At 61.2% G+C, this 23,498-nt stretch overlaps 1 protein-coding gene across 2 annotated transcripts in view; it reads right to left on the minus strand.

The window, feature by feature from the left end:
* AGO2 (argonaute RISC catalytic component 2) overlaps window positions 1-23,498 on the minus strand; it is a 44,705-nt gene that overhangs the window by 10,904 nt on the left and 10,303 nt on the right. Inside the window, exons 3-17 of one of the 2 annotated variants that reach the window (XM_037048606.1) lie at window positions 20,686-20,867; window positions 19,889-20,025; window positions 19,078-19,212; window positions 18,288-18,375; window positions 17,137-17,284; window positions 16,478-16,597; window positions 16,173-16,295; window positions 14,820-14,953; window positions 12,916-13,100; window positions 11,521-11,680; window positions 9,088-9,178; window positions 7,850-8,044; window positions 7,241-7,375; window positions 1,960-2,061; window positions 74-273 (exon numbers count right to left, since the gene is read on the minus strand). In XM_037048606.1, the coding sequence (XP_036904501.1) occupies window positions 74-273; window positions 1,960-2,061; window positions 7,241-7,375; window positions 7,850-8,044; window positions 9,088-9,178; window positions 11,521-11,680; window positions 12,916-13,100; window positions 14,820-14,953; window positions 16,173-16,295; window positions 16,478-16,597; window positions 17,137-17,284; window positions 18,288-18,375; window positions 19,078-19,212; window positions 19,889-20,025; window positions 20,686-20,867 (2,135 nt within the window). The remainder of the gene's footprint in view (window positions 1-73; window positions 274-1,959; window positions 2,062-7,240; window positions 7,376-7,849; window positions 8,045-9,087; window positions 9,179-11,520; window positions 11,681-12,915; window positions 13,101-14,819; window positions 14,954-16,172; window positions 16,296-16,477; window positions 16,598-17,136; window positions 17,285-18,287; window positions 18,376-19,077; window positions 19,213-19,888; window positions 20,026-20,685; window positions 20,868-23,498) is intronic. The other variant, XM_037048605.1, reaches the window with a different exon arrangement.

A 23,498-nucleotide genomic window follows, 5' to 3' on the forward strand; every position in this document is an offset into this window, starting at 1 on the left:
GCTCAGGAAAAGCGGCAGCCTCAGAAAGGCCGCTGCCAAGACCTCCCACCAGAGAGGCCTGCTGCTCACTCACCTGTCATGTTCTTTGTCCACCAGGTGGTACCTGGCCCGGAAGGCCACCAGGTGTGCGTAGTAGGCTGGCGCCGGGATGGACACGGAACGCGTGCAGCGCACGTAGGTGTGACACAGCTGGTAGGTGAGGATCTGCAGCTCATCGGAAGAGAAACGATTGTCATCCCAAAGCACGTGATAGTGGGAAGGCCTGCTTGTTCCCTAAAAGCAGATGAGAGGGTCAGAGAGGTGTGCGGAACTCACCTGCAGGCAGGCACACCGATGCACGGCCTCTCCGAGGCCGTGGTCCGTGACAAACATTCACATAGGTACACATTGCTGTCGGAAGGCATCGGACCATGCCTTCCACCGCCCCACCGCCCCACACAGACCACACCCCGTCAACACGAAGAAGGGCCACAGCCAGAGAACCCGGCCACTGCAGGACAGCATGGCCAGCGCATCAGGTCCCTCACAGGGCTTTGCTCCCAGGAGAGAAGCTCTCTTGGTGGAAGCCCCACACTAACCACCAACACTCACAGCACTTCCCAAGGGGAAGCCGGCACACACGTGCAGTCCGGGGCCTCGCTGGCCTCCCACCACCAGTCCCACCGAGCACCTCCGACCCGGCTACTGCTGCCCGCTCCGCGCCTGTGCGGTGACAGACGCTTCTGTCCTCTGCTTCTTGGCTGCACCAATGGGCATCCTACTTTGCCATTTCATCGGTGGCTGTCACAGGCATGTGGGCAGCAGAGGACGCTGAGTGAGGGGCTGCTGGGGTCACAGGACTGACGACAGGACAGGTCCTTCTGAGGCCCATTTATGCCCCAGCACTTAACTATGTCAGCAGAGAAGGGTCCCCCTGAGAAAGGGCCCGGGCAGAGAACACAGGGCCAGAGACTTAGCCATTCATGGAGCCAGAGGGGCCCTGTGGGTGAGGGCTGCACCCGAGGAGGGCAGCCGGGGAAGATCAGCCGCAGTTGGCACAGAACCCAAGCCTCCACCACGCAGCCCGTCCAGGAGAGGGGCCCGGGCACAGGGGACGGGAGCTTGGGGCGGATGGCTGCACTAAGAGATGACAGGAAAGCCTCTGGGCTCTGGGGTGTCACCCCAGAGTGGAAGTGCCAAGTTCACAGTGAACGCTCATCTTCTAGGTTCACATCCTCTAGGGAGGCACATCCTCTAGGGAGGCACATGGGAGTCCTTACATGCCCTCTGAAACCAAAGCCCTATGTGAGGAAGCTCTGGGGCAGGACGGGCACCCAGCACTGAGCCCTCCTGTCCCACTGGCTGCGGCAGCGTGGACCTGGGCGCGGCACACTGTGGTGGCTGTGCTCCCTCGGAGCTGCCCTTGGCCCGCTGGAGGTCCCTTCGCCAAGAGACTGGAAGAGCCCCAAAGAGCTGGCGAGCCAGAGCACCTGTCCAGTGCACCACGCCCAGCACGGTGCGAGGGGGACGCAGGGCGGACCCCTGTCGGGGCAGTGGGAGCTCACGCTGAGTCAGCCCCTCTGCCGCTCACTGCCCTCCCCCGTCTCCTGAGACCTCTGTCACCTGCTACGAGGCCGACTTCCAACCAGCTTGCTGAGCACCAGGAACACCGTGACGCCCTTGCCCCACCCCCGTGCCTGGACTCTGCACCCCCTGCTCCTTCTGCCCAGACCTCATCATGTCCAAAATGTGCCCTCCAGCATCCCCGTGGGGCCTCTGTCCCCTGCACCAGGCCCTTCCAAGTCTCTGGCCACCTGTTAACCACCTGACCACAGGCTATAGCCCCTCCCAGGGGCTCCCCATGGAGACCCGAGCCCCGGGGAGCACCAGGCCTGAGGCTCACACTCCCTGCGGGCCGGCCATAGACGCCGTCACAGGGTCGCCTGTGACGCCAAGACGCCTGCAGCCCCCCAGCCTTACCTGGATGCCGGCGTGACTGCACAGGTAGAAGTCGAACTCGGTCGGGTGGGTGATCTTCGTGTCCACTGTGGTGCCCGCGGGGATGTTCCCGCTCTTCCCGACCTTCAGCGACACAGGAGCCATCAGGAGACAAAGTGAGCGAGCGGCACCCCCCGCACCTGTGACACTGGGCCCCAGACCCCGGGCTGCAGGGTCTGAGGCCTGCAGACCGGCCGACGCTCTGGCTCGGCGCTGCAGCACCGAGGCAAAGCCTACCCGCCACCATCCGCCGAAGGGACCTAAGTTTACACTGTAGCCGGTGGCAGCAGGCCCGCATTCCAGCCCTGCCACCGACCCGCTGGCCCCCTACTGGGCCACACGCCCTGCACACAAACACGGCAGTGGCCCACGAAGTCCCTCTGCGCCTCCAAACACACTTTCAGGCCCCGCCAGCCTTTCCTACACCTTCAGGTTTTTAAAAGGGACGCCTCCAAAGACATCGGCCCGTTTCCCTTCCATAGTTCCAAGCTCAAGCCACAGTTTAGACCCCGCGCCCGCACACGCCTGCATCTTTGCTGCACTTGAGCCTACGTGCACACAGCGTGTGGCTTCTCAGGCGTGACAACTGTACCAGGGGCTGGTCCACCGGGCTTTCGCTTTCACCAAGAGCTTCATGGATTTGGATGTTGTATGTTCTCCATCTCCCGCATGGTATCACTCGAACTGTTCTCAATTAAAGTCTCGGCTTGATCGCCGACACCTGCAGCCGGTCCGCCCTGCCTCCAAGCACCGTCCCGCGAGGGACCGGAATCTCCTGCACAAAGCTTCCTCCACAAGCACCTCCAACATGCGGGGCCAGTCACAGCGCCTCCTCCACACACGGCATGGATCCTGTTCTGCATTTTGGCTCCCTTTTTACTTTACTTTTCTTTTTTTTTAATATTTTATTTATTTATCTTTAGAGGGAAAGGGAAGGAGAGAGGAAGGAAACAGCAATGTATGGTTGCTTCTGGTGCATCCCCTGCAGGGAACTGGTCCCTGCCAGAAACTGGCCTGCAACCCAAGCATGTGCCCTGACTGGGAATCGAACCGCGATCATCTGGTTCGCAGGCCCGCGCTCAATCCACTGAGCTACACCAGCCAGGGCCTCCTTTTTACTTTTCTTGAAATAATAAAGCATAATATGCCAAAAATGTGGTGTATTTTCTTTCATCTTCGATATTAAAATGGTTACTACACAAAAATTCACCAATTTCTGTTTCTAACAAAACTGTCTCAAATGGAGTTAAAGACAGCCAAGTACTACCAGGAGCCACGTTGTGGGAGAAACCACCGGACTTCCGGCCGCCCAGAATCAGACACACTCGGCCCGAGGGTCCAGCTCAGCTGAGTCACCACCAGTCTGGGAGGGAGCCGTCGTGCGGATGCAGTCGGCGCGCTTCCACCGCCAGACGGGACGCCGGCACAGAACGTGCCCACTGCCGCAGACCTCCAGAAGGGCCAGACCTCGGCCCCCATGACCCTCAGAGCAGCCGCTGAGCCCGTTACCAGTCTGCACTTCTGCTGAAGGCACCAGGGTCCTCCTCGCAGCCATGCCCTCGCTGTAGCCAAGCCGCGCGATGCCTTGTGGGGCAGCTCGGTTACATCCCCCCAGCACCTGTAAGGGGCGTCAGAGTGGCTGGACCTCGGCACGGCACCACGCCCTCGCCACGCAGCTGCTAAAACCTGCCTCTAGAACTCTCTGGACTCACTTCTAACTTAAGCTAAGCCATCCCCTCGCACCCCCACTCTCTGCCACACTGGGCGAAGCTCTAACCAAAAGCTCTAACCGCAAGAGTTCGCCGAAGCCTGCCTGTGGAGCTCTAGGCCTGATGGATGCCTTTCGGCACGATGACCGGATCACCCTCCGGTGTGTTCTGGGTAATAGCTATAATTGTGCGAACAACTGTGTCCGTTCCTTTTAAGTTTTCCAAGGTATCTGCATAAGTTGGTAACATCCCGCAATGATTTAAATAACATGTAACATAAAACTCCTGCGTTGTAGTTTCCTTTTTGATCCGGACATTGTTACGCTTTTTCCAGCTGAGCCTCCCTGGGTTTGCCTTCAGAGGCGTTCGCCCCCATCCGCTCTACCACTTCCTGTCCCGGGAGGGAGGCGGGCTCCCTGGGCTCCCTGGGCTCCTGGCCCCCGCAGGCTTGTGGGTGGGGGAGGGACGGGGGGAGGGACGGAGGGCGGGGCCCGGGAGGCGTCTCCTACTTCCCTCTGGGCGGGGCCTGCAGGCTTACCCCTGCGCCGGCATCTCCGCGCTGATCTGCAGGCACCGCTTTACCTGCACCTCTGAAAGTTGGATCCGAAACTCGTTTTTGTTCCGTTCGGACTATTTTGTAATGTTTATTCTTTTTTTAAAAATATATTTTATTGAGTATACCATTACAGTTGTTCTATTCCCCCCCCTTCTTTCCCCTCTACCCGCACCCTCCTTCCCCCACCATTCTCACCCCCTTAGTTTATAACCACGTGTCTCAACTTCTTTAGATTCTATATTTCCCCCACTATCCTTGCCCTCCCCCTATCTATTTTCTACCTACCATCTATGCTATTTTCTGTGCCTTCTCCCCCCTTCTCCTCCTCCCTCTCCCCTGTTGCTGACCCTCCATGTGATCTCCATTTCTATGGTTCTGCTCCTGATCTAGCTGTCCTCTAGGTTTGCTTTTGTTTTAGGTGTGGTTGTTAATAACTGTGAGTTTGCCGTCCTTTCACTGTTAACATTTTTCATCTTCTTTTTCTTAGATAAGTCCCTTTAGCATTTCATATAATAAGGGCTTGGTGATGATGAACTCCTTGAACTTGACCTTATCTGAGAAGCACTTTATCTGTCCTTCCATTCTAAATGAAAGCTTTGCTGGATAAAGCAATCTTGGCTGTAGGTCTTTGGATTTCATGACTTGGAATACTTCTTTCCAGCCCCTTCTTGCCTGGAAGGTCTCTTTTGAGAAATCTGCTGACAGTCGGATGGGTACTCCTTTGTAGGTGACTGTCCCCTTATCTCTTGCTGCTTCTAGGATTCTCTCCTTCATTTTAATCTTGGCTAATGTAATGATGATGTGCCTTGGTGTGTTCCTTCTTGGGTCCAACTTCTTTGGGACTCTCTGAGCTTCCTGGATTTCCTGGAAGTCTATTTCCTTTGCCAGACTGGGGAAGTTCTCCTTCTATTTGTTCAAATAAGTTTTCCACTCGTGGCTGTTTCTTTCCCCCTTCTGGTACCCCTATAATCCAGATGCTGGAACGTTTAAAGATGTCCTGGAGGTTCCTAAGCCTCTCCTCATTGTTTTGAATTCTCATTTCTTCATTCCTTTCTGGTGGGATGTTTCGTTCTTCCTTCTGGTCCATTCCATTGATTTGAGTCCCAGTTTCCTTTCCATCGCTACTGGTTTCCTGGACATCTCCCTTCATTTCAATTAGTTTAGCCTTCATATGTTCCTCTAATTTGTGACTATAATCTACCAGTTCTGTGAGCATCCTGATAAATAGTGTCTTGAATTGTGCTTCTGAGAGGCTGGCAATTTCTCTGTCACTTAGAGTTATTGGCTCTGGGACTTTGAGTTCTTCTTGAGCCATCTTTTGGGCTGTTCGTGCCTGTTACGTATCAGGATCGGAGCCCTAGGTGTTCACCAGAGCAGGGCAACTAAGTAGCTGGGTTGTGACGCTGTATGTGGGGGCGGGGTCAACGAGGAACAATGGCATCTGAGTTCCCGCCGTGGCCCCCACAGGTGCTGCAGCTGCCACTGTCACCGGGCCCACTCGTTTTGTCCCACTGCACGCGACTGTGCCACCGCTGTCAGCCCTCGCCCCCTGGGGCCTGTGTGGTCCGTCTCACTGTGTGCGAATGTGCGACCGCGGTCAGTCTGCCCCGCACCCTGACTGGGTCCAGGCTGCCTGCCCGCCTAGGTCGGGGGATCTGTCCTGCCCGACCCTGCTCCGCTGCTGGCTCCGCCCCTCTTACCATCCCCGTTGAACGGTTAGTGGTTGTCAGACTTCCGCATAATTCAATTTTCTGTTTTTTGCTGTGTCTTTGTCCTCCAAACCTTTGTGGTATTCAAACTTGGTTGTGGGAGAAGGCACAGTGTTTCCCCCTATGCCTCCATCTTGGCGGAAGTCAATCTGATTATGTAATGTTTATTCTTTACATGTTTAATGCATGTACTACCTAGAAGTGAATTTAAAGCTTCCATTAAGCTCCTTTTCTACTGTTAATTTAAAATTGAATTGTACACTGATCAGAAGCCGTGCTTTGTAAAACACGAAGTTTGTAATCCGCGCCTTCTTTTGTCTCCTGGTACGAGAGCGATGTCCCAAAGCCCTGAACGCGACCTCCGTTGACCCAGGCAGGATCTTCCTCTTCGGCCTAGCTGGTTCAGACGCTCTCCCATAGTGCTGTCTCACCCAGGAGGGCATGTGTCAGAACACGCCTCTGGGGCCGGTGACCTTCGGTGCTCCTCGGAAAGCTGTTTCCGTTCACATGCTTGCCTTTCACGTGCTTCTAGGTCACGGTGTGGGGCACGCCGGGACTGTGGCCGAGCCTCTTCCTCACCAGAACCCGCCCTCCACATTGTGTCTTCCATCTGGACAGCCAACCCGCCCTGTACCGTATCCCCATTGTGGTGCCCGCAGACTGTCGTGACAGCCGCCTTCGGCACTGTGTGGAGGGGGACCCACTGGAGTCTGGCCCTGCGGGGCTGGTTCAAGGGCAGCTTCCTGTCTGTCCATGTCCCTCCCACTGAGAGGGTCCTCTCCCTGCGGCAGACTGCTTGAGGCTCCACCGTGCTACGTGGCGAGGATTGGTTCATGTGCACCTTGCTGGGAGCGAGGAAGGCTTTCCCACCTGAGGGTCCTACGTTCCTCACCTGGGAGGCCTCCTGCAGTCACAGCTGCTGCCTGGCAACTGCCCTGTGCCCTCACTCTGCAAGGCCAGACGGCCCACCTCTCAACCGCACCCCAGACCCTGCCTGGGCTCCAGCCTCCCCGAGGTCCCCAGGTTCTCTCTGCGCTCTCTTTATAAGCATGGTCGCTCACTGACTGGTTCTTTCTCACAGCTGCCTCCCGGGTCATTTCTTCATCAGACCAAGGACATCTCTGCCTGGTCTTGTCCCCCAGACCTATGGGGTTTCCAGGTCCAGATTCTCACTGGATGGAGGACATCTCTTCCCAAGGCCCGACAGGCCAGGTCCCCACACAGCCCTCCGACGGCAGGGCTCCCCAGTGCCCGGGGCGGAGGGGACCCCATCCCGGCCGCAGACGCACCCGCTCATTCTTGTCCGTGCAGAAGAGCCGCGTGTGGTGCCTCTTCTGAACCACGATGAAGGTGATCCCCGGCTGGTAGTCCTTCTCCAGCTTGATGCACGCCTCGCGGATGGCCAGCAGCTCGTGGTGCAGCACCTGGGGGAGGGGGGGCACGCTCAGGGCCACTGCCACAGACATTTGGGCCTCTGCCGCCCCGAGCCCATCGCTTCCCTTGCAGAATGGCATGAATGGCGCCCAGGCTTCAGGCTCAAGGGTTGAAACGAGGCGATGCATAAGAACACCTGGCATGGTGCGGAGGGTCCCCGATGGCCCCCACACAGTGGTCACGAGGTGCCACAAGGACGCACCCGGGAGCATGTCGCTCCAACAGGCAGTCTTTGTCCCCAGTCTCTCTCACGCAGCCCTCCAGGCCTCGGACTGGCCCGCCGCGTCCCGCCTGCATCCCCCACCCCGTCGCTGGCCCACCCCTTGCACTGCGCGCAGACAGACACCGAGGCCAAACAGAAACCGTGCCACCCTCTTCCGCAGAGAACCCGGGAAGCCCCTCTGCCGGGGGGCAGGTGGGTCTCAGACCCTCTGAGGACGGAAGAGGAGCCAGGCGGTGCCCACCTGCTGAAACTGCCCTTCGGACACGCCGTCGCGGTAGAAGATGATGCGGGTGGGCTTGAAGCGCGTGGACTTGTAGAACTGGATGAGCAGCTCCCGCACCATGGCAGCCAGGTCCTGGATGATCTCCTGGCGATGCTGCTGCACCCGCACCGTGGCGCAGTAGCGGTTGGGGTGGGCGTCCATGCTGCCCACCACCTGTGGGACAGGGGCACGCTCGTAGGGGCCTGGGAAGGCCGGAGCTGGGGGGGGGTGCTTTCTGCTGCCTCTCTGGCGGAAGGGTGCTCAGCCACCCCAACTTCCTTGGGGGCAGGGGCGGGGAGGAGGAAACTAACACACCCTTGCAAGGTTACGAGCCGATGCAGTGGCGCACGCAGCCCAGGCTCTGGCACAGAGGTGCTCAGAAAATGCCACTGTTTTTGGATGCGTCTGGAGGGAGTGAGGGGCAGGACACATGAGCTGCCCTGGGCTAAAAAAATTAAAAAGCCAACCCCAACTGTTGGTTTCAGACAAATGACGAATAAATACACAATTCCCCAAACGTCCCATAGGCAGTTCCCCCTGGGGATGCCGGGGTCTCTGCAGCAGGGCTCCGAGGGAGCGGCCGTGCCCACAGCGGCACCTGCGCTGCCCCGCGCACACGCCCTCCCCATCCCACTGCAACCCCCTGCAGCCTTCAGCCCCGAGGGCAGGGGTGGACCGCCAGGGGACTGTCACCTGTGAATCGAGGCTGCCCCACCCCTGCCCCTAAGAAAGTCACAAAGGTAGGAGGCAGGAAGGACTTCAGTTCAAGCCCATGCACACACTTGTCACAAAGACAGTAAGTCACCTTAAGGAGTCTGAAAGGGGCTGGGACAAGAGGGCCTTGAGCCCCAGTCCATCTCCTTATCTCACACTCAGCCTTGTGTGATGACAACAGGATGCCCGCAGTGGGGCAGTGAGGCCCTAGTCCTCCCAGGAGCCTGTCGTGGGGACAGGCGTGGTTTGGTGTGGGGTTCTGGGGAAAGTACCAACTCACACATCTTACTCCTCTCAGACGCACGTACCTGCCTGCTGTGTCCCCGAAACACCTATTTTCCAGGGGACTCTGATCCCACAAGCTGCTATTTCACAAACCTCACTGCTGCTCTTCAGGAGAGAGCTCTAGCCATATGGCTGCAGTGGGCCCATGCCGCCTCCCATGGACAGTTCAGGGAGGGACATCGCTCATGCAGGGCCCAGTGGAAGGCGTGGACACTCACAGCAGCGATTGAAGGCTTCTTCCCGTCCCCAGCTGGGGGGTGGGTGACATCGGCCCCCAGAAAGATGACGGGCTGCTGGAACACAGGCGGCCTGCGGGGGGGCGGGGTAGTGCAGTGTCAGTGGCCGAGGCGCAGCCCAGCCCACAGCGCCTGTGTGGCCGGGGCCGAGGTCAGGATGCTCATGGAGAGCCCCTCGGGTAAGGCCCCCTGAGACCCACTCCAGGGGCACCCAGTTGGGGAGGGTGCCCAGGCTCCCCTCAGCACAGGCTTACACGTTTCCGAAATAGTTACATAAAAGAAACTGGGTGCCCCCATCTGCTCCTCCTCCTCAAACTCGCAGCCCCACCCCAGGGCGGGGCCCCTCTGCTCTCCACCAGAGCCACAGTGGCACCCCAAGTCCAGACACGGGAAACGTCAAACGCCCCAGTGGGGAAGCACTGCTGGTCCCCGAGTAGCTGACGGTCACCCACAGTCGGGGCCCCGTGAAGGTGCCATGTGCAGTGGCTGGGGCTCTCCAGCCAGGTGTAGGCACCCCAGGTGCCCACAGCCCCCTGAACACGATTCCCTTATCCTCAGGGGTGCCCTGAGGCCACGGGGGGCTCTCGAAGGTCAGCTGCGTTTCAGAGGGCCTGCCCTGCCCCTCCCTTGCACTGGGAGCTGGAGTCAGTGCCAGGTTGCTGTCCTCCTGGCCCCAACCAGAAGCACGGGGTGCTCCTAGCCCAGGTAGGGACAAGCCAACGGGAGCCTCATCTCCTCGGGACTCCTGCCAGCAGTGCTCACAAGGAGCCACCCACCACCCCTGACATACTCGCCGGAACTCCCTGCCCAAGCTGAGGCTGTACCAGTGGCATGGGGGGAAAGGGGAGATTTTAGGCATGCACCCCAAGTCAGTACCCACAAATGTGGGAGGGCTCCCCGCTCCCACCCCCAGCGTGGCTCCAGCCACCCTGGCAGCTCTGGGTGTCCCTGGGGGGACGTCTGAAGGCTGCGTCCTTCCGAAGCGCAGGACTCCAAGCTGCTGGGAACTCCCCGTGCCATGGCCCAACTCCCGGTGCCACGGCCTACCGCCCACCTGCACAGAGGAGACGGGCGGGGGGGGGCACGACCATGGCCGCACTGCCTGCCTGGCCCGACATGCCGGGGAATGTGGGGGCCCTCAGAGGCCACACACACCACAGCCTCCCTAAGCCATGAGCATCCACACCACCCTTGCTCTCCACCAATGACGGTGGTATATGCGGCAGTGAAGGGGGTGCAGGCGCCCGGGGCCCCCTCCCACCTGCTGCTCCCTCCCCCAACGCTGCATCACTCCAAGCAGCATCCTCAGAAGCCCTGACTCACACCCTCCCAGGCAAACCTGAGCAGTTTCCCGAGTGGGTGGAGCCCCTCACAGCTCCCCTGCTCTGGCACTCGCCCCCTACTGTGCACGCTGCCACAGCAACCAGACTCTGCTCTGCAAGGTCACCATGACCTGTGCGTCCTTGTCCAGCCACTGGTCCAGCACCAGGACAAATCTGCTTTGGGGTCCAGGCCCCTCCCTCCCTTTCAACTCGCTCCACGGCGGTGCCTCACCTCTGTGACCTTTGCCCCCAGCCGCCCCATCCTTCCTGTCTACACCCTCCCGGGTCCCCCGCCCTCTAAGCCAGGATGCCTAAACCTGCATGCCCGACACCAGACTGGCTCCCCTCGGAGACCAGCGAAGCCCCTGGCAGCCGCGTACGCTGCTCCTCCACAAATGCTGCCCTCTCTCCACGGGCTGGGTGGGGCCCAGGACTCACCCGAGTCTCCTCTTTCCCGACCAGCCCACACCCAACTGGTCTCTGGGTACCGCCCCACCCCCAGTGCTCTCTTGGGGTAACTCAGGAATTATCCCGGGGTAATTTCTGGCCCCTGCTGGGACTGGGGCCAGGAGCCTCTGGGAGCAAAGTTGGAGGACCGCATCCTCACTCGTGACCACATCCAATGGCCGCATCCTGCCCGAGGTCGCCCTCTGGCCCCCAGCCCACAGCACCCCCAGCAGGCTTCCCTTGGAGAGCCTGGCGGGGCCCCATGTCTGGAGCACGCTGCTCCCAGTGCCCACAGCACAGGAACCCCAGCCCCACCTCCACCACAGCCGCACACGCCGGTTTGCAGGCCACCCGCCTGGGTCCCTGCGCTCACCCCCATGGCCCAGCTCCCAGCCCATGGCACTCAGCAGACACAGAACTGCTGGCGGGGTGAAGGGCGGGGCCAGCTCACCACCTGTGCTCCATGGGGCCTGCTTCACTCCCGGGAAATGTGTGAGTCGGACAACCCCAGTCCCAGACCAGACACCCAGGGTCCTTCTGCTTGACCACACCATCTCCAAACACACCCCGTGGCTTCTCTGTGGGTGATGGTGTCACTAGGGGCCTGTGCAGTGGGTGCCCGCCTGGAACAGAGGGCCAGCCTCACCTGCCCTGGGGCAGCAGGATGTTGTTCACGCCGCCCAGCTTGACATTGATCTTCAGGCAGAGGTTGGACAGCGTCTGTGGTGTGGTCCGCTGCACATTCTTCATCTGCACACACTGTGTGGCCATGCCCAGCACTGTGTCCCCAACGCGCTTCACCTCGGCTGCAGGCACAGAAGGCAGAGGCGATAGCTAGTGCCCATCTGGCTGCCCGAAGCCGCAGAGGCCTAGGTGGTATGCCCCCACTGCTGAGTTTCTGCCTGCCCCTTCGGTGGCTGAGCCCAAGAGCAGGGGCCTGGCAGGAGTGGGGGGGCAGTTATAACCCATGGGTTTGAGCTCTGGCCCTGGCTGGGCCCATCTGCCCCACCTGCGGAAGCCTCATCCCCCTTAGCCAGGGAGGCAAGGCCAGTGCGGCTCACTCCCCACGTAGGGCTGACAGGGGCCCACCACGGGTCCCAGGGTGCTTCGGCAGCACCCGGCTGGAACCCAGCGTCTGGCGTTCCTGGGGAGAAAGGCAGCCTTCCCCCACAGCACCCAGGGCGATGAGCAAGTGCTCGGAGTCAAAGATAAACACACCACAAGCCTTTGCATCCTCGGCCCAGGCCAGCCTGACACCAGAGACCAGGCTCGGCCACAGCCTCCACCTCTGGGCTCTTTCTCGAAGCAGCTGGGCTGCTCTGGGCTGTCCTGGAGACCCACTGGGGGAGGCACGGACAGCGCCCTCTTTCCTGCTTTACTTGCACCCGTGACCAGGAGGAAAAGCAGGGCCTCTCCATGCCCACACCTGTGCCGCTGATGCGGGGCCAGCTGGCAGCAACACCTGCCCCACGGTGCTCACCCTGTGGCACGTGGCCCTGGGACCACCCAACTGGGAGCCCTCATTTCCACCAGGCCTCAGTGACCACTGTCCCTCCCTGTCATCACCTGTCTCCCCACTTCTCCCGGGAGCACCAAGACGGAGGGCCTGGGCCCTCGCTCTCACCTGGGGCAGTAAATTTGGGCTGAATGAGTGCACCCTGCCTTCCTGGTACAAAGCACTCTGGGAACTTCTGGAGAAGTCTGAGCAGGGCATGGCGATTGCGAACGTAGGACCAGGCCACGGAGCTGGTGCCGACCCCAGGGGCCCCCCTGTGTGCAGGGCATGACTGTTCCCACCCAGCCAGCACCTACGTCGGAGAGTGGACAGGACGACCACACCCTGTCCACCCTGGGTGCACTGGTATCCAGGAGCCATGGCCTCGGACAAGACTGGCGAGGCGGCCCCGGTCTCTCTCAGCACACAGGTGTGCCCGAAAGGAGCACCCCCTTCACGTGGCAGGGACACAAGGGCTCGGGTGGCCGGGAGCGCCCGAGGAGGCCACGGCCGCCCCCAGGGCTGGCCGCACAGCCGGAGGCCTACCGTAGACGGGGGTTTTGCCAGGCAGGATGACCACCACCAGCTGCAGGCCCGTGTAGGTGTTCTTCAGGTGCCGGAACATGGGCTCCACGCTGTCCGCGCCCTGCGCGTACTTGCAGAAGCACGGCTGGCCCTGGATCGGCATCCCGGCATCTCTCGAGATCTTTCTGAGCTGCTCCGTGAAGGACCTGAGGAGGACGTTCGCCACACTAAGAACCACAGCCCCAAGGACTGAGACCGGCCAGGGCCCTGAGCAAAGGGCACCACGCTTACAGACCAAAACCCACTCGGCTTTGACGTCGGTCAGAATTTCCGTGGAAAAGCCACGCCGACACGCCAACTCGTGGAAACCCGGTGTGTAGGTGGAGCCTGTGTGAGGGTTACAGGGAAGGCCCTGTGGCCGTTCTGCCACCAGACAACAGAGGACTTCAGACAGTGTCCGCACTGTGCACTGCACAGTGAGACATGCCACCTCCTCGTGCGCCTGCCCAGGCTACTCCATCCAGACACACCCAGCACACTCACACCACCAATGCCGAGCAGCCGGAGGGATGCTATTACTCCCGTGTGTACAACTGGGACCCGTGGGTGACGCGACCGTGGAGAAAACAGGACAGCAGAGCAGGAGTGGCACCACCAGCAGCCGCCAGCAGGCCCAAGAAGCCAGGGCAAGTCAGGGACGGCTCAGTGGCCTCTATTTTAGGCTCCAGAGTAAAAATAACGTTGCTTGCCGCAGTGGTGCTAAGGACACTCCGGTCCAGCCTGGCCAGGTGGTGTTCAGCCTGCCACATGTCAGCACCTTAAAAAAACGTGTGGGTGTGCACCTGCACTCATGGCTCATTTCGCTGAGGGATGACCACCTGGCTCCAGGCAAAAGCGAACGCAGGGCTGGGGACAGGCGTGGGGGTTGGGGGGTGGCCCAGGGTCCAGATGTGGAGCCTGGGCGTGGCTTCCTGAGCCCTCTCTGTCCCTGGGGCAGCAGGTACCGAGGAGTGCCTGCCGGGGACAGCCTCCGGCCCTCGATGTCAGCTCTCGGAACCTTCCGGGAGCCGAGGCTTCTCAGAACGACCTCTGCTGAAGTGCTCACGGGCTATGCTTCCTGGGCTTTGCCTTTTCCCTCCTGGCTCCGCCCAAGAAGGCGGGAGCCAAAGCTTTCCTTCCCACTGGTCTGCCTGGCACAGAAGCACATGCATCAGCCCCGTGGTTCAAGCGGCGCTGCTTTCCAAGGGCCCTGCACTGGCCAGGCCCCTCCCCGGGCTACTGGGATTGGAGGGGACTCGCCACTCCAGGACAGCCGGCTAAAGCCACACTCGCTGCTTCCCTTGTCCCGGAAGCGAGGCGACACTGCCCGCCCCCGCCTGTGTCTGAACGTCTTTCCCACTCGGGCTCCACCCTCTCCTTCTCACTGACTCACGGGAACGTGCGGCTCCAGTGGTTCTTTTTTTTTTTTTAAAGATTTTATTTATTTATTTTTAGAGAGAGGGAAGGGAAGGAGACAGAGAGGGAGAGAAACGTCAATGTATGGTTGCCTCTCATGCATCCCCTGCCGGGACCTGGCCTGCAACCCAGGCGTGTGCCCTGACTGGGAATCAAACCAGCAACCCTTTGGTTCGCAGGCCGGTGCTCGATCCACTGAGCCACACCAGCCAGGGCGCCAGTATTTTTAAAAATTAGCTTTGTTCCCTGAACCCAATTTTTCCTTTGTCTCTAATTTTTACACTCATTCTCATCTGCTGTTTTGTTTCTTTCCTCTCTGATAACAGCCCCAAGGAGAAGCACCGTGGAGCGGCCCATGCTGCCTGGCCAGTGCTCCATGACTGGGCAAGGGGCCAGCCCTGCCCCCCGAACCCGCCAGCCCCGGCTGCCCCCCGACCCGTGCAGACCCGGCCCGCCCGCAGCGGCCTTACTTCAGGTGCACCTCCGTGCACTGGCGCTGGGGCGCGAAGCAGGCGATGGCCCACACTTTGATCTCGATGCCCGTGTGAAACTGCTTGTTCCTCATGTCCCAGACGCCCTGCACCGGGGTGGCGATCGCTTTGTTCTGCAAATGGCACAGCGTGCAGAGTGAGACAACGTGGGGCCAGGCCTCCGCCCTCGGACTTTGTCACTGTCCAAACTGCTGTTGGCCCTGCAACCAGACAGTGGCTCCTGAGCCTAGGACCGAGTCTTTGTGTTGTCCCCACCCCGAATGCCCAGCACGGTAGGGGGCCCACAGGCGGCTGTGGGGCGGGTAGGTGGAAGGATGGGTAGGTGCAGAGGTGAGTGGAGGGCGGGAGTGGGGTGAGGACGGAGACGCCCAGACAAAGGAACACCAGGGCAGGACGGGGCGCGCTCCACACCACACACTAAACCATCTCCGAGATTTCCAGGGGCTCCAGGAGAAAATACTAAGCGACAAAGCGAGGCACAGAGCACATTTAACACGCTATCTACAGAGGAAGAGGTAAAAACGTGACTCATCCCCGGGCGATCTTGCAAAGGAGAAAAGTAACACCGACTGCTTCCCGGGGAGCAACGAGAGCCGAGAAAAATATAAGACGTATCCCTATAACCCCTCTGTACCTTCTGAGCTTTAAAATGTGAAAGGAAACGAGCCCACAGACACGACAAAACCTTGCCAGGGGTCCCGAAGATTGATGCGCCCCGTGAACACCCCCGGTGAGAAGGTGCACATCGGGGTTCCTCCAGGTTCACGGGTGCGCCAGCCAGTGAGTGGCCTTGGAAGCCGAGGCCGCCCACCCAAAATGCTGCGCCCTGCACCTGGGGGACCGGCCGGGGGTGGCAGGGAGGCCCCCTTGCGGCACACAGGGGTGTGGGGGCAGGACACCTTTGATGACACACGGAAGAAGGCTCGAGGGTCAATGGGCACAACCACACATACCCCCAAAGGGCTGCTCACTTGTCCCCAAACACCTCCGAAGCAAAGCCAGGCCCCAGGAGAGCAGGGCCTCCGGGAAGCAGCGCCTCCCTGGCAGGCTGCCTACCTACAGAGAACAGCATCCTTAACACGCTCACTGGTTAGCGAGAACTACCTTCGGAGAAGTAAAGGCTAATTCTGGAAACCTTCCGAAAGGGCCAGGACATTCAGGCCTCCAGAAAGCCCCCTAAGCTTCGGGCTCAAGCAGAAGCAGCTCTCCGCCCGGGGGCCACGGTCCACAGCTCTGGGGGTGGTTCCATCCCAAAAGGGGTCGCCAGTGCTGCTCCATGGTCAGTGCCCAGACACACCCCCAAACGCCCACAGCACCCTCGCTGGCACGCACCCGGCCCCCGTAGAGGATGGAGGGTGGCTGCAGGACCCGCCCGGTCACATCCGTCATCTCGTCTTTGACCATGATCCCAAACTCCCGCACGTACGGGTCTGTGTTGAAACTTGCGCTTCTCATCTGGAAAAGAGGGAGGGAGGGTAGGGCCTGGGCGTCTGGGCATCCTCGCAGAAGCCAGCGTTTTTAGAAACAAGCTCTGTTCCCGTCCGGGTGTCCACTGCCCTTGGCCCTGGGCGCCCTGTGCTGATGGGCTCCCTGAGGGAATACTGCCCCAGGACCAGCCTCGGCGACATAACACTCACCAGTTTGCTAATCTCTTCTTGCCGGTCGGGCGCCGACCGGGCAGTCGCTCGGATCATGGTTGAGGTCTGATTGTCGGTCAGCTTTTTTATGCATCTCTGTCCAGCCACGATGTTGCAGACCTACAGGGAAGGCCACCGATGCAGCGTCAGTGCCAGGGCTGGGGGCAGGGTACCCGCTCTGCCCAGGGCCCAGGCAGATGCCAACGGTCCCGGGACGCTCGGGACTGGCACACCTGCACATATCGCTCAACAGCCAGGTGGCCAGCAGCAGAACCCCCACGTAACTCAGGACCCCGACTGGGAGCTGCCCGGGTAGAGAGTGCAGCTTCCAAGACCAGCAGCATGGATGCTGTGTCCTCAGAAAGTGGGGACACAGAGCTGCCTGACAAGGGGAAGGAAGTCACCTGCAGACCACAGCAGGGCAGCCCCACCCGGCCCTCGACCGGGAGTGAAGGGCAATTGCCAGGGACCTGTGGGCCCTCTTCCTGGGCAAGGAATTTTCTAGTGAGTGAAGAGTTTATTTTCCGAGCACTTTCTATCCTGTGCCAGGAGCCCGCTGGGCACGCAGTGCACACCAGGTCTTCACACACCAGAAGCACCGACCCACCGACCCAACGAGCCCCTGCAGCGGCGGGGGGGCCGAGCGGGAAAAGACTTGCCTCCAGGGGAAGGTAGGTGTGTTTCTGCTCCTGTCCGACCTGTAAACACGGGAGGTGGGGGTAGCGCAGAACCAGCTTGTGCCTGTCCTTGAAGTACTGGGCCACCGTGCACTCCACCGTCTGCCCGCTCTCCTGTTGCAGCGGGAACCTGGGGGCAGAGGCACCAGCCCATGGGCAGGCGGCAGGCGGCAGGCGGCAGGGCCTGCCCCCGCCCGAGCTGCACACCCAGGCTGCGCATGGGGGCCTGCTCTCTCTGGTGGGGGACAAGTGCAACACATCCTCTGGGTCACCGGATCCCTGAGCCCTCGCCTCCTGTTCTCCCTCTACAGCTGGGACACAAGAGGACACCCCCATGCCTGCGGTGCGCTGCCGCGGACACGGGAGTTCAGGGCAAACGGGGGCGTGTCCAGAAAGGGAGGCTGTGGGTTTCCTGGCTGATCCCACCCGAGGGCCACACGCTCTAAGTGCCGGCCCTGCAGGGCCCGCAACCTCCCAGGATGGGCCGAGGAAAGGGCCGGGCAGCTCTGCTCGGGCACCCACGGCCACGCCTGTGGGAGGGCGGAGGCAGGAGGGGCCGGCATGCGGGGAGGCCGGAGGCGTCTATGAGGATGGGAGGAGGGAGGCCAGGCCGTGCACCCAGGGACAGACCAGGCCTGCTCCATGGATGACCGTGGAGCCGAGGGAGGGCTCCCTGGGTCCAGGAGACCTTACAGGCGCTCACCTCTCCCCAGCGGATGCCCACTGCCCAGGGCGGCGCCCAGTCCACGTGGATAGGCTTTTTACTACCCAGCTTTGGAGACCAAAGTGGCAAGTGAAGTCAGGGCAGAGGCACAGCCTTGGACGGGTGGGGGCCGTGCCCAGGGAGCCCCCCCCCCAGCAGTGTGCTGGGGGCTCTGAGCAAGGAAGATACTTCTCCCTCCCCTGCAACGGTCAGCCGATGGGGAGCCCTCACTCCATCCCACCCCACCCTGGGCCCCCCACCCCCCCAGTGTTCTGTTAGGTGGTTTGGGGTCCCCTGAGCTGAAGGTGTGGCTCTGGAATCATTTTCCTAGAAGAGTCATTGCTCCTGAGCTGGGGCCTTAGGCTGACAGTGAGGGTCGGGGGTCAAGACTGGGGTCAGGGGGTCCTGAGTGTGTAGGGGAGGTGGTTACGTTTGGTGGCTGGCAGGCCGCCGGGTCACGTTGCAGACGCGGTACTTCCTCTTCATCTGCCCACAGTGTGTGATCTCCACCTTCAGACCTGGTGGCACAGAGCAGCCGGCCTCAGGGTCAGGGCCTGCCTGGCCTGGAGCGCCAGTTCTGAGGTCTGCCCCTCTGTTTCCGTGGGAACTGCTGCCAGGCCCATGCTGGGCACTCTGGAGCACCAGGGAAGGCTGACACGGGGCTGGAACAGGCTCACTCTCGGGGACGCCCTCTACCCCAGCAATGCCAAGGCCCCAGTTGGGACACTGCTCTGGGAGAGAAGCGGCTGTGTCTGGCTCAGTCTGGAGGCTGCGCTGGCCACCAGGGCTTTCAGCACCTCCTTAGGCACTATTTTTAGCAACCAGTGCTGCCCTAGGCCTTGGACAGGGACAGGTGCAGAGGGCTGGGGCCAGGCCACTGAGCCCTGGCCCCCACTTGCTTGAGCTACCACCAGGCAGAATGGGCGTGGCCTCGCCAGGGCCTCAAGGCGGCAGGCATGGAGCTGCCCTGCATCCTCAAAGTCATGAGATGCCACTGACACCCACACTCTGCTCTCCAGTCCAAACACTGAGGACAGGGACGTGGGTGGGCCAGCCCCCACCCTGCACCCTGCAGCCATTCACCCGGGACAAGGACATTACTGTGCCCACTCTGCAAGGCGGGTTGGCCCCATCCCTACACTAACCCACCAGAAGGTGGCTTTGTCCCTCAGACCCCGCTGCAGGAGTAAGGGCCACGCAGGCACTGGGCTGGCACCTACCTTTGATTTCTTTGGTAAACTTGACCCTTTGGGAATCTGTCAGAGGTTTTTGTTGTTCTTCAATACTTTTAAAATCCAAAACTTCACAAACAAACTCGATTACGGGCTGTGCCTTGTAAAACGCGGTTGCCGAGACTGGAGGAGGGAAGAAAAAGACATGGGCAGAGGAGCATGACTGGGCCGGCCCAGCTGCACCCCTTCCACAGCCAGCCATCTGGGGGCGCCTTCGCTCTGTCCTCCTTACCCGTGGGGGCTTGGGCCTGGCCACCGGCTGCCCGATAACCCCTGACCCCAAGCAGCCCCAAGGGGCTGCTGGAGTGGAGACGCCCTCTGAGCAGAAAACTAGGTTTTAATCAAACCCCACATCACGACGGGACCATGAAGGTTGGACCCTCCTGCCCCCGACTCCCTTGGTGTGGGCTCTCGGAGGTTCCCCAGCCCGACCTGGGGGCCAGACCAACAACCACACAGGAGAGAGGGGACCAACAAGACAGGGACAGCCGGATGTCCACTCTCCACCCCCACACAAGAACGATGCCGCCCCAGGGGACACCAGCCACAGCGCCTGGGGGCCCCTCAGAGATGCAGGCCCAGACCCCCAGCCACAGCCTCCGGGCAGGCCCTGCAGGTAGCTGCGGCTCCACCAGAGTGCCGCCGCCGGAGCCGAGGCGCAGGTGAGACGGGCCAGGTGTGCGCAGCACCTCTGGCTCCAGCAGAGGTTGTGTCTGGGGCTGGCCCCATGGGTCCCCCCACGAGGATCTCTGTCCCCCAGCAAGCCCTCCACCCCACAGGGAAGCCCAGGCTCGCTTACCGTCAATGTTTAGCATCATTTTCCAAAGAGAAGGGCGGACAGACTGATGGAAGCCGAACCACACTTCCCGGCCCCCGCCCAGAGGGTTGGAGCAGCCCTCGGACGCCGTGAAGAAGGAACGGCCCACGGGCGTGTACCTGCAACGAGGGGCCCACTGACACACAGGCTGCTGCCCGCTGTGTAGGTCCTGGCAGCAGTCAGCATGGGGCTGCGGGTCAGTGCAGGGGGTTCTTTCCCCTGGGCACCCCCATGGTCCCCAAGGCTCTGCCGTGCGCCGGGTGTGTGCAAGGAACGGGCGTCCTGGGAGTGAGTGCACCCTTGCCCTGCCACCTGGCGGACTGTGAGCCACTAGAGGGTCGCCACCCCTTACAGCAGCACCCACACTCTGCTCCAGCAAGGTCTAGTGTGGCCACTTGTGTGAGAAAGGAATCCCACGGAATGAAGCAGAAGCTGGAAGCAAGCGGTGTTCCTGCCGCCCGGAAAGGCTCTCCCTGTGGGAAGCTCCGCCCCCTGCGGAACTGGGACACTGCCCCTTCGGGACTCGCCTGAGACAGGCCGAGCTCCTAGCACCGGGCGCCGACCTTTCTGGGCCGGGCTGAGAATTCCGAGGAATTTTTTCACAAGTAAACCGTTTCCCACATTAGCCCTGCTATGCTTCCATCCTGGTCCCCCACGTGACCTTAGCCACCCAACTCGGAAACCGGCTCTTCCTGGTGCAGAGCTCAGGCTTCCCAGACAAGGCTGGGCTTGGGCGGGCACTCCTGGCGCTCTGGTCCCCACCCGCGGACGGTCCTCACCTCATGGACGGCAGGTGCCTCATGACGACGTCGAGGGCCTGGATCGTCTCAAAGGGGACGCTGGGCAGCCGCCCCGAAAGTGCATCGTGTAACGCCTGCAGGCTCACGCAGGACACCCACTTGATGGACACCTTGAAGATGCGGTCCTTCCCTTCTCCCGGCAGCGTGACCTCCAGCTCCACCTGGGGGGCCCCGAGCACACGGTTACGCACACTCCCCACAGCAGAGGCCGTTGGGAGGCTGAAGGTGGTGGGCCAGCTTCCAGAACACTCCTGGGTTAGGGAGACTCTGTCGGTCCTTCACCGGAGCACACCCCCGAGGGGCACGCACGACCCTCGTGCCCACAGGCTGCATCTTCAAACGGGCCCCGAGCCGGCCTCCTCCCGGCTCCACAAGAAGGGGGAGAAGCAGTGCCAGACCCTGTGACGTCCTCTGTCAGCCACGGTGTCTCCAGAGACGAGCACCCAGATCTAACAGCTTCGGGGCAATGAGCATTCCCAGAGGACGTCCACCATGTGGGGCGGGGTGGCACTGGCTGCAGCTGGGACGCGGCTGAGGACAGTCTGCATGTCCCCCTGGGCTGCTGGCCAGCGGTGCTGCTCTGTGACCCAGGACACTTCCATCTCCTCTCTGAGGCTGTAGTGCCAGTAACACAGCACTGGTCAGAGGCCCTGGGATGCGGGGCTCCCAGCCGTCACCCCTGTGGTCTGACCAAGGTGGGTGGCGGCATCGGGCTCCCTGCATGCACTTCTAGGACAAGACGGCAGCTGGCCCACCTCTCGGGTCACTCAGGCTAACCGAGCACGCCAGCACCTGGGAGGAGCTGGGAACGGTCGGACGGCTTGCGTCTCTCTGGAAAGATCCGGCCCCACGTTCGCTCCCTCGCTCTGAAAGCTGCCAGGGCAGCAGGATCAGAACTGTGACGGGGAGAGTGCAGCTTGGGGACGAGGACGGGATGGCACCGTCAGGAAAACAGACATCAAGTAGGACCCCGGGAGTGCCGGGAGGCAGCTGCGTCTGAGCTGGGTGCCCCGGCAGATGCGGGGCTGCTGTGCGGGCCTCGGCCTGCACACGTGTGGCCATCTGCTCCTAAGGAGGACTGAGGGCACCAGCAACGCCCTGGGCATCGCACTCAGTGCAGGACGGACGGGGAGGACCTAGCCCCTGGCCTGGCCCTGCCTGGAGACTGAAGGCCGGAGCTCGTGCTAAGCCCCAGGTCACAGGCCCTTTCACGAAGGGGACACACAGGCAGCATGTTTTAAATGTGCACAGGGGGCTGACACCTCAAAGAGTGAGAGTCACCCCCACCCCAAATTACCCAGGAAGAAAACCTGTCTCACCCAGCATATCTGGAGGGCATGCTGGGAATTCAAGGTCACCCCTGGCGAGTAAAGCCGGCAGGTACAGTACGAGAACTGGCTGGGCACCTCCGACCTGGGCCAGTTGGGTTCACGGCACCCTGACAGCCAAAGCCTCACTGGAGGGACCATGGCCCCAAAGGGCAGCAGGTTGGTCCCAGAGAAGAGCAGACCCCACCCATGCGCCACCCAGGGAGGCCCCCACCACCCCCCACCTGTCCTCCCACCCCCACCCCCGAAGCTCTGCTGCCCTGTTCAGAATCCCCACACCTGTCACTGCAGGTCGGCAGCTACCATGGGGCACTTGTGGCCCTGACACGCCCAATGAGACACTGCGTGGAACAGGCAGGAGTGCTGAGCAGCGACTTGGTGGGAGTCCACCTTCCCCCAGTGACGCCTTCTGTGTGTGCGGCGGCTGTTCGTAACTCAAGCTGTGTGTGTGGCCCAGGGTGCCCCCCCCTTGTCTAGGGAGGAGGCGTGCATGCCGTCCCCGATCCGCGCAGAGAGGCCCACACAACAAAGAAGACAGTTATGGAGAAAAACACACATCAGAGCAGAACGATGGCCCTTGGCTACAGGAGGCGAAGGCAGCAGAGGGCTCCTCTGCACACCAGGCCCGACAGGACCCGAGCGGCGGGCAGCGGGTGGGCAGCTATCGGGGCCCCCGCGCTCGGCAGGCGTGGTAGCTTTGGGCAGCTTCTCTAAACCTGCCCTAAAATAGGACAAGAATGGTTGGTTGGGATAAAACTTAAGGGACACTGAGCACCCACAAAGCAGGTGCTGAGCAGTGCGCAGGGGTGGCTCCTGTGGGCATCGGGACAGTGACATGAGCGAGGATGACAGACACCGGCCCCACAGCAGCCGCTAGGATCGCTGAGGGCCTCGGGGCCTCGGATCACCAGCAAGATCTGGGGCCTGGATGAGGACGCAGCTCCCCAGAGACCCAGGGCCGCGGGACACACTCCGGGGGAAGCTCTTCTTGGGGGACACTCACTTCTGACCCACACGAGGACCTGGGCGGCAGCTTCCACACAGTCTCCCCATGTGACAGCAGCCGTGGCTTGCCCAAGCTGCCACCGCGAGGAGGGGAGACGCAGGACTTGCGTCAGACCTTCCTTCCTTGGGGACTGAGGTACTGACGTCTGTAGGGACGCGACTCAGACCCCACAGCGTCTGGACTCCCCCCACTTCTGAAGAAATATGCCCCACCCCACCCTTGTGTCATTATAAATACATACAGACGAAACTGTGAGTGACTCCTCAGGCTTTCCTTCTTATACCACTTCAAATAACAACAAAGGTGCAAGTTAAACACAAGGCTTTGCAGTCAATCAGTCCCAAGTGCACAGCACGCTGCTCTGTGAGGGGTGCTCCTCCTGCCTCGGCCAGCGCAGCGCAGGGTCCTGGCACTCCCTCCAGATGGGCTGCCGATCGTCCCGCACCGGGCAGGGTGCC

The sequence above is a fragment of the Sturnira hondurensis genome, unplaced genomic scaffold (genome assembly GCF_014824575.4).
Source record: "Sturnira hondurensis isolate 20B ecotype Veracruz unplaced genomic scaffold, ASM1482457v3 Scaffold0006413, whole genome shotgun sequence".
NCBI lineage: Eukaryota > Metazoa > Chordata > Mammalia > Chiroptera > Phyllostomidae > Sturnira > Sturnira hondurensis.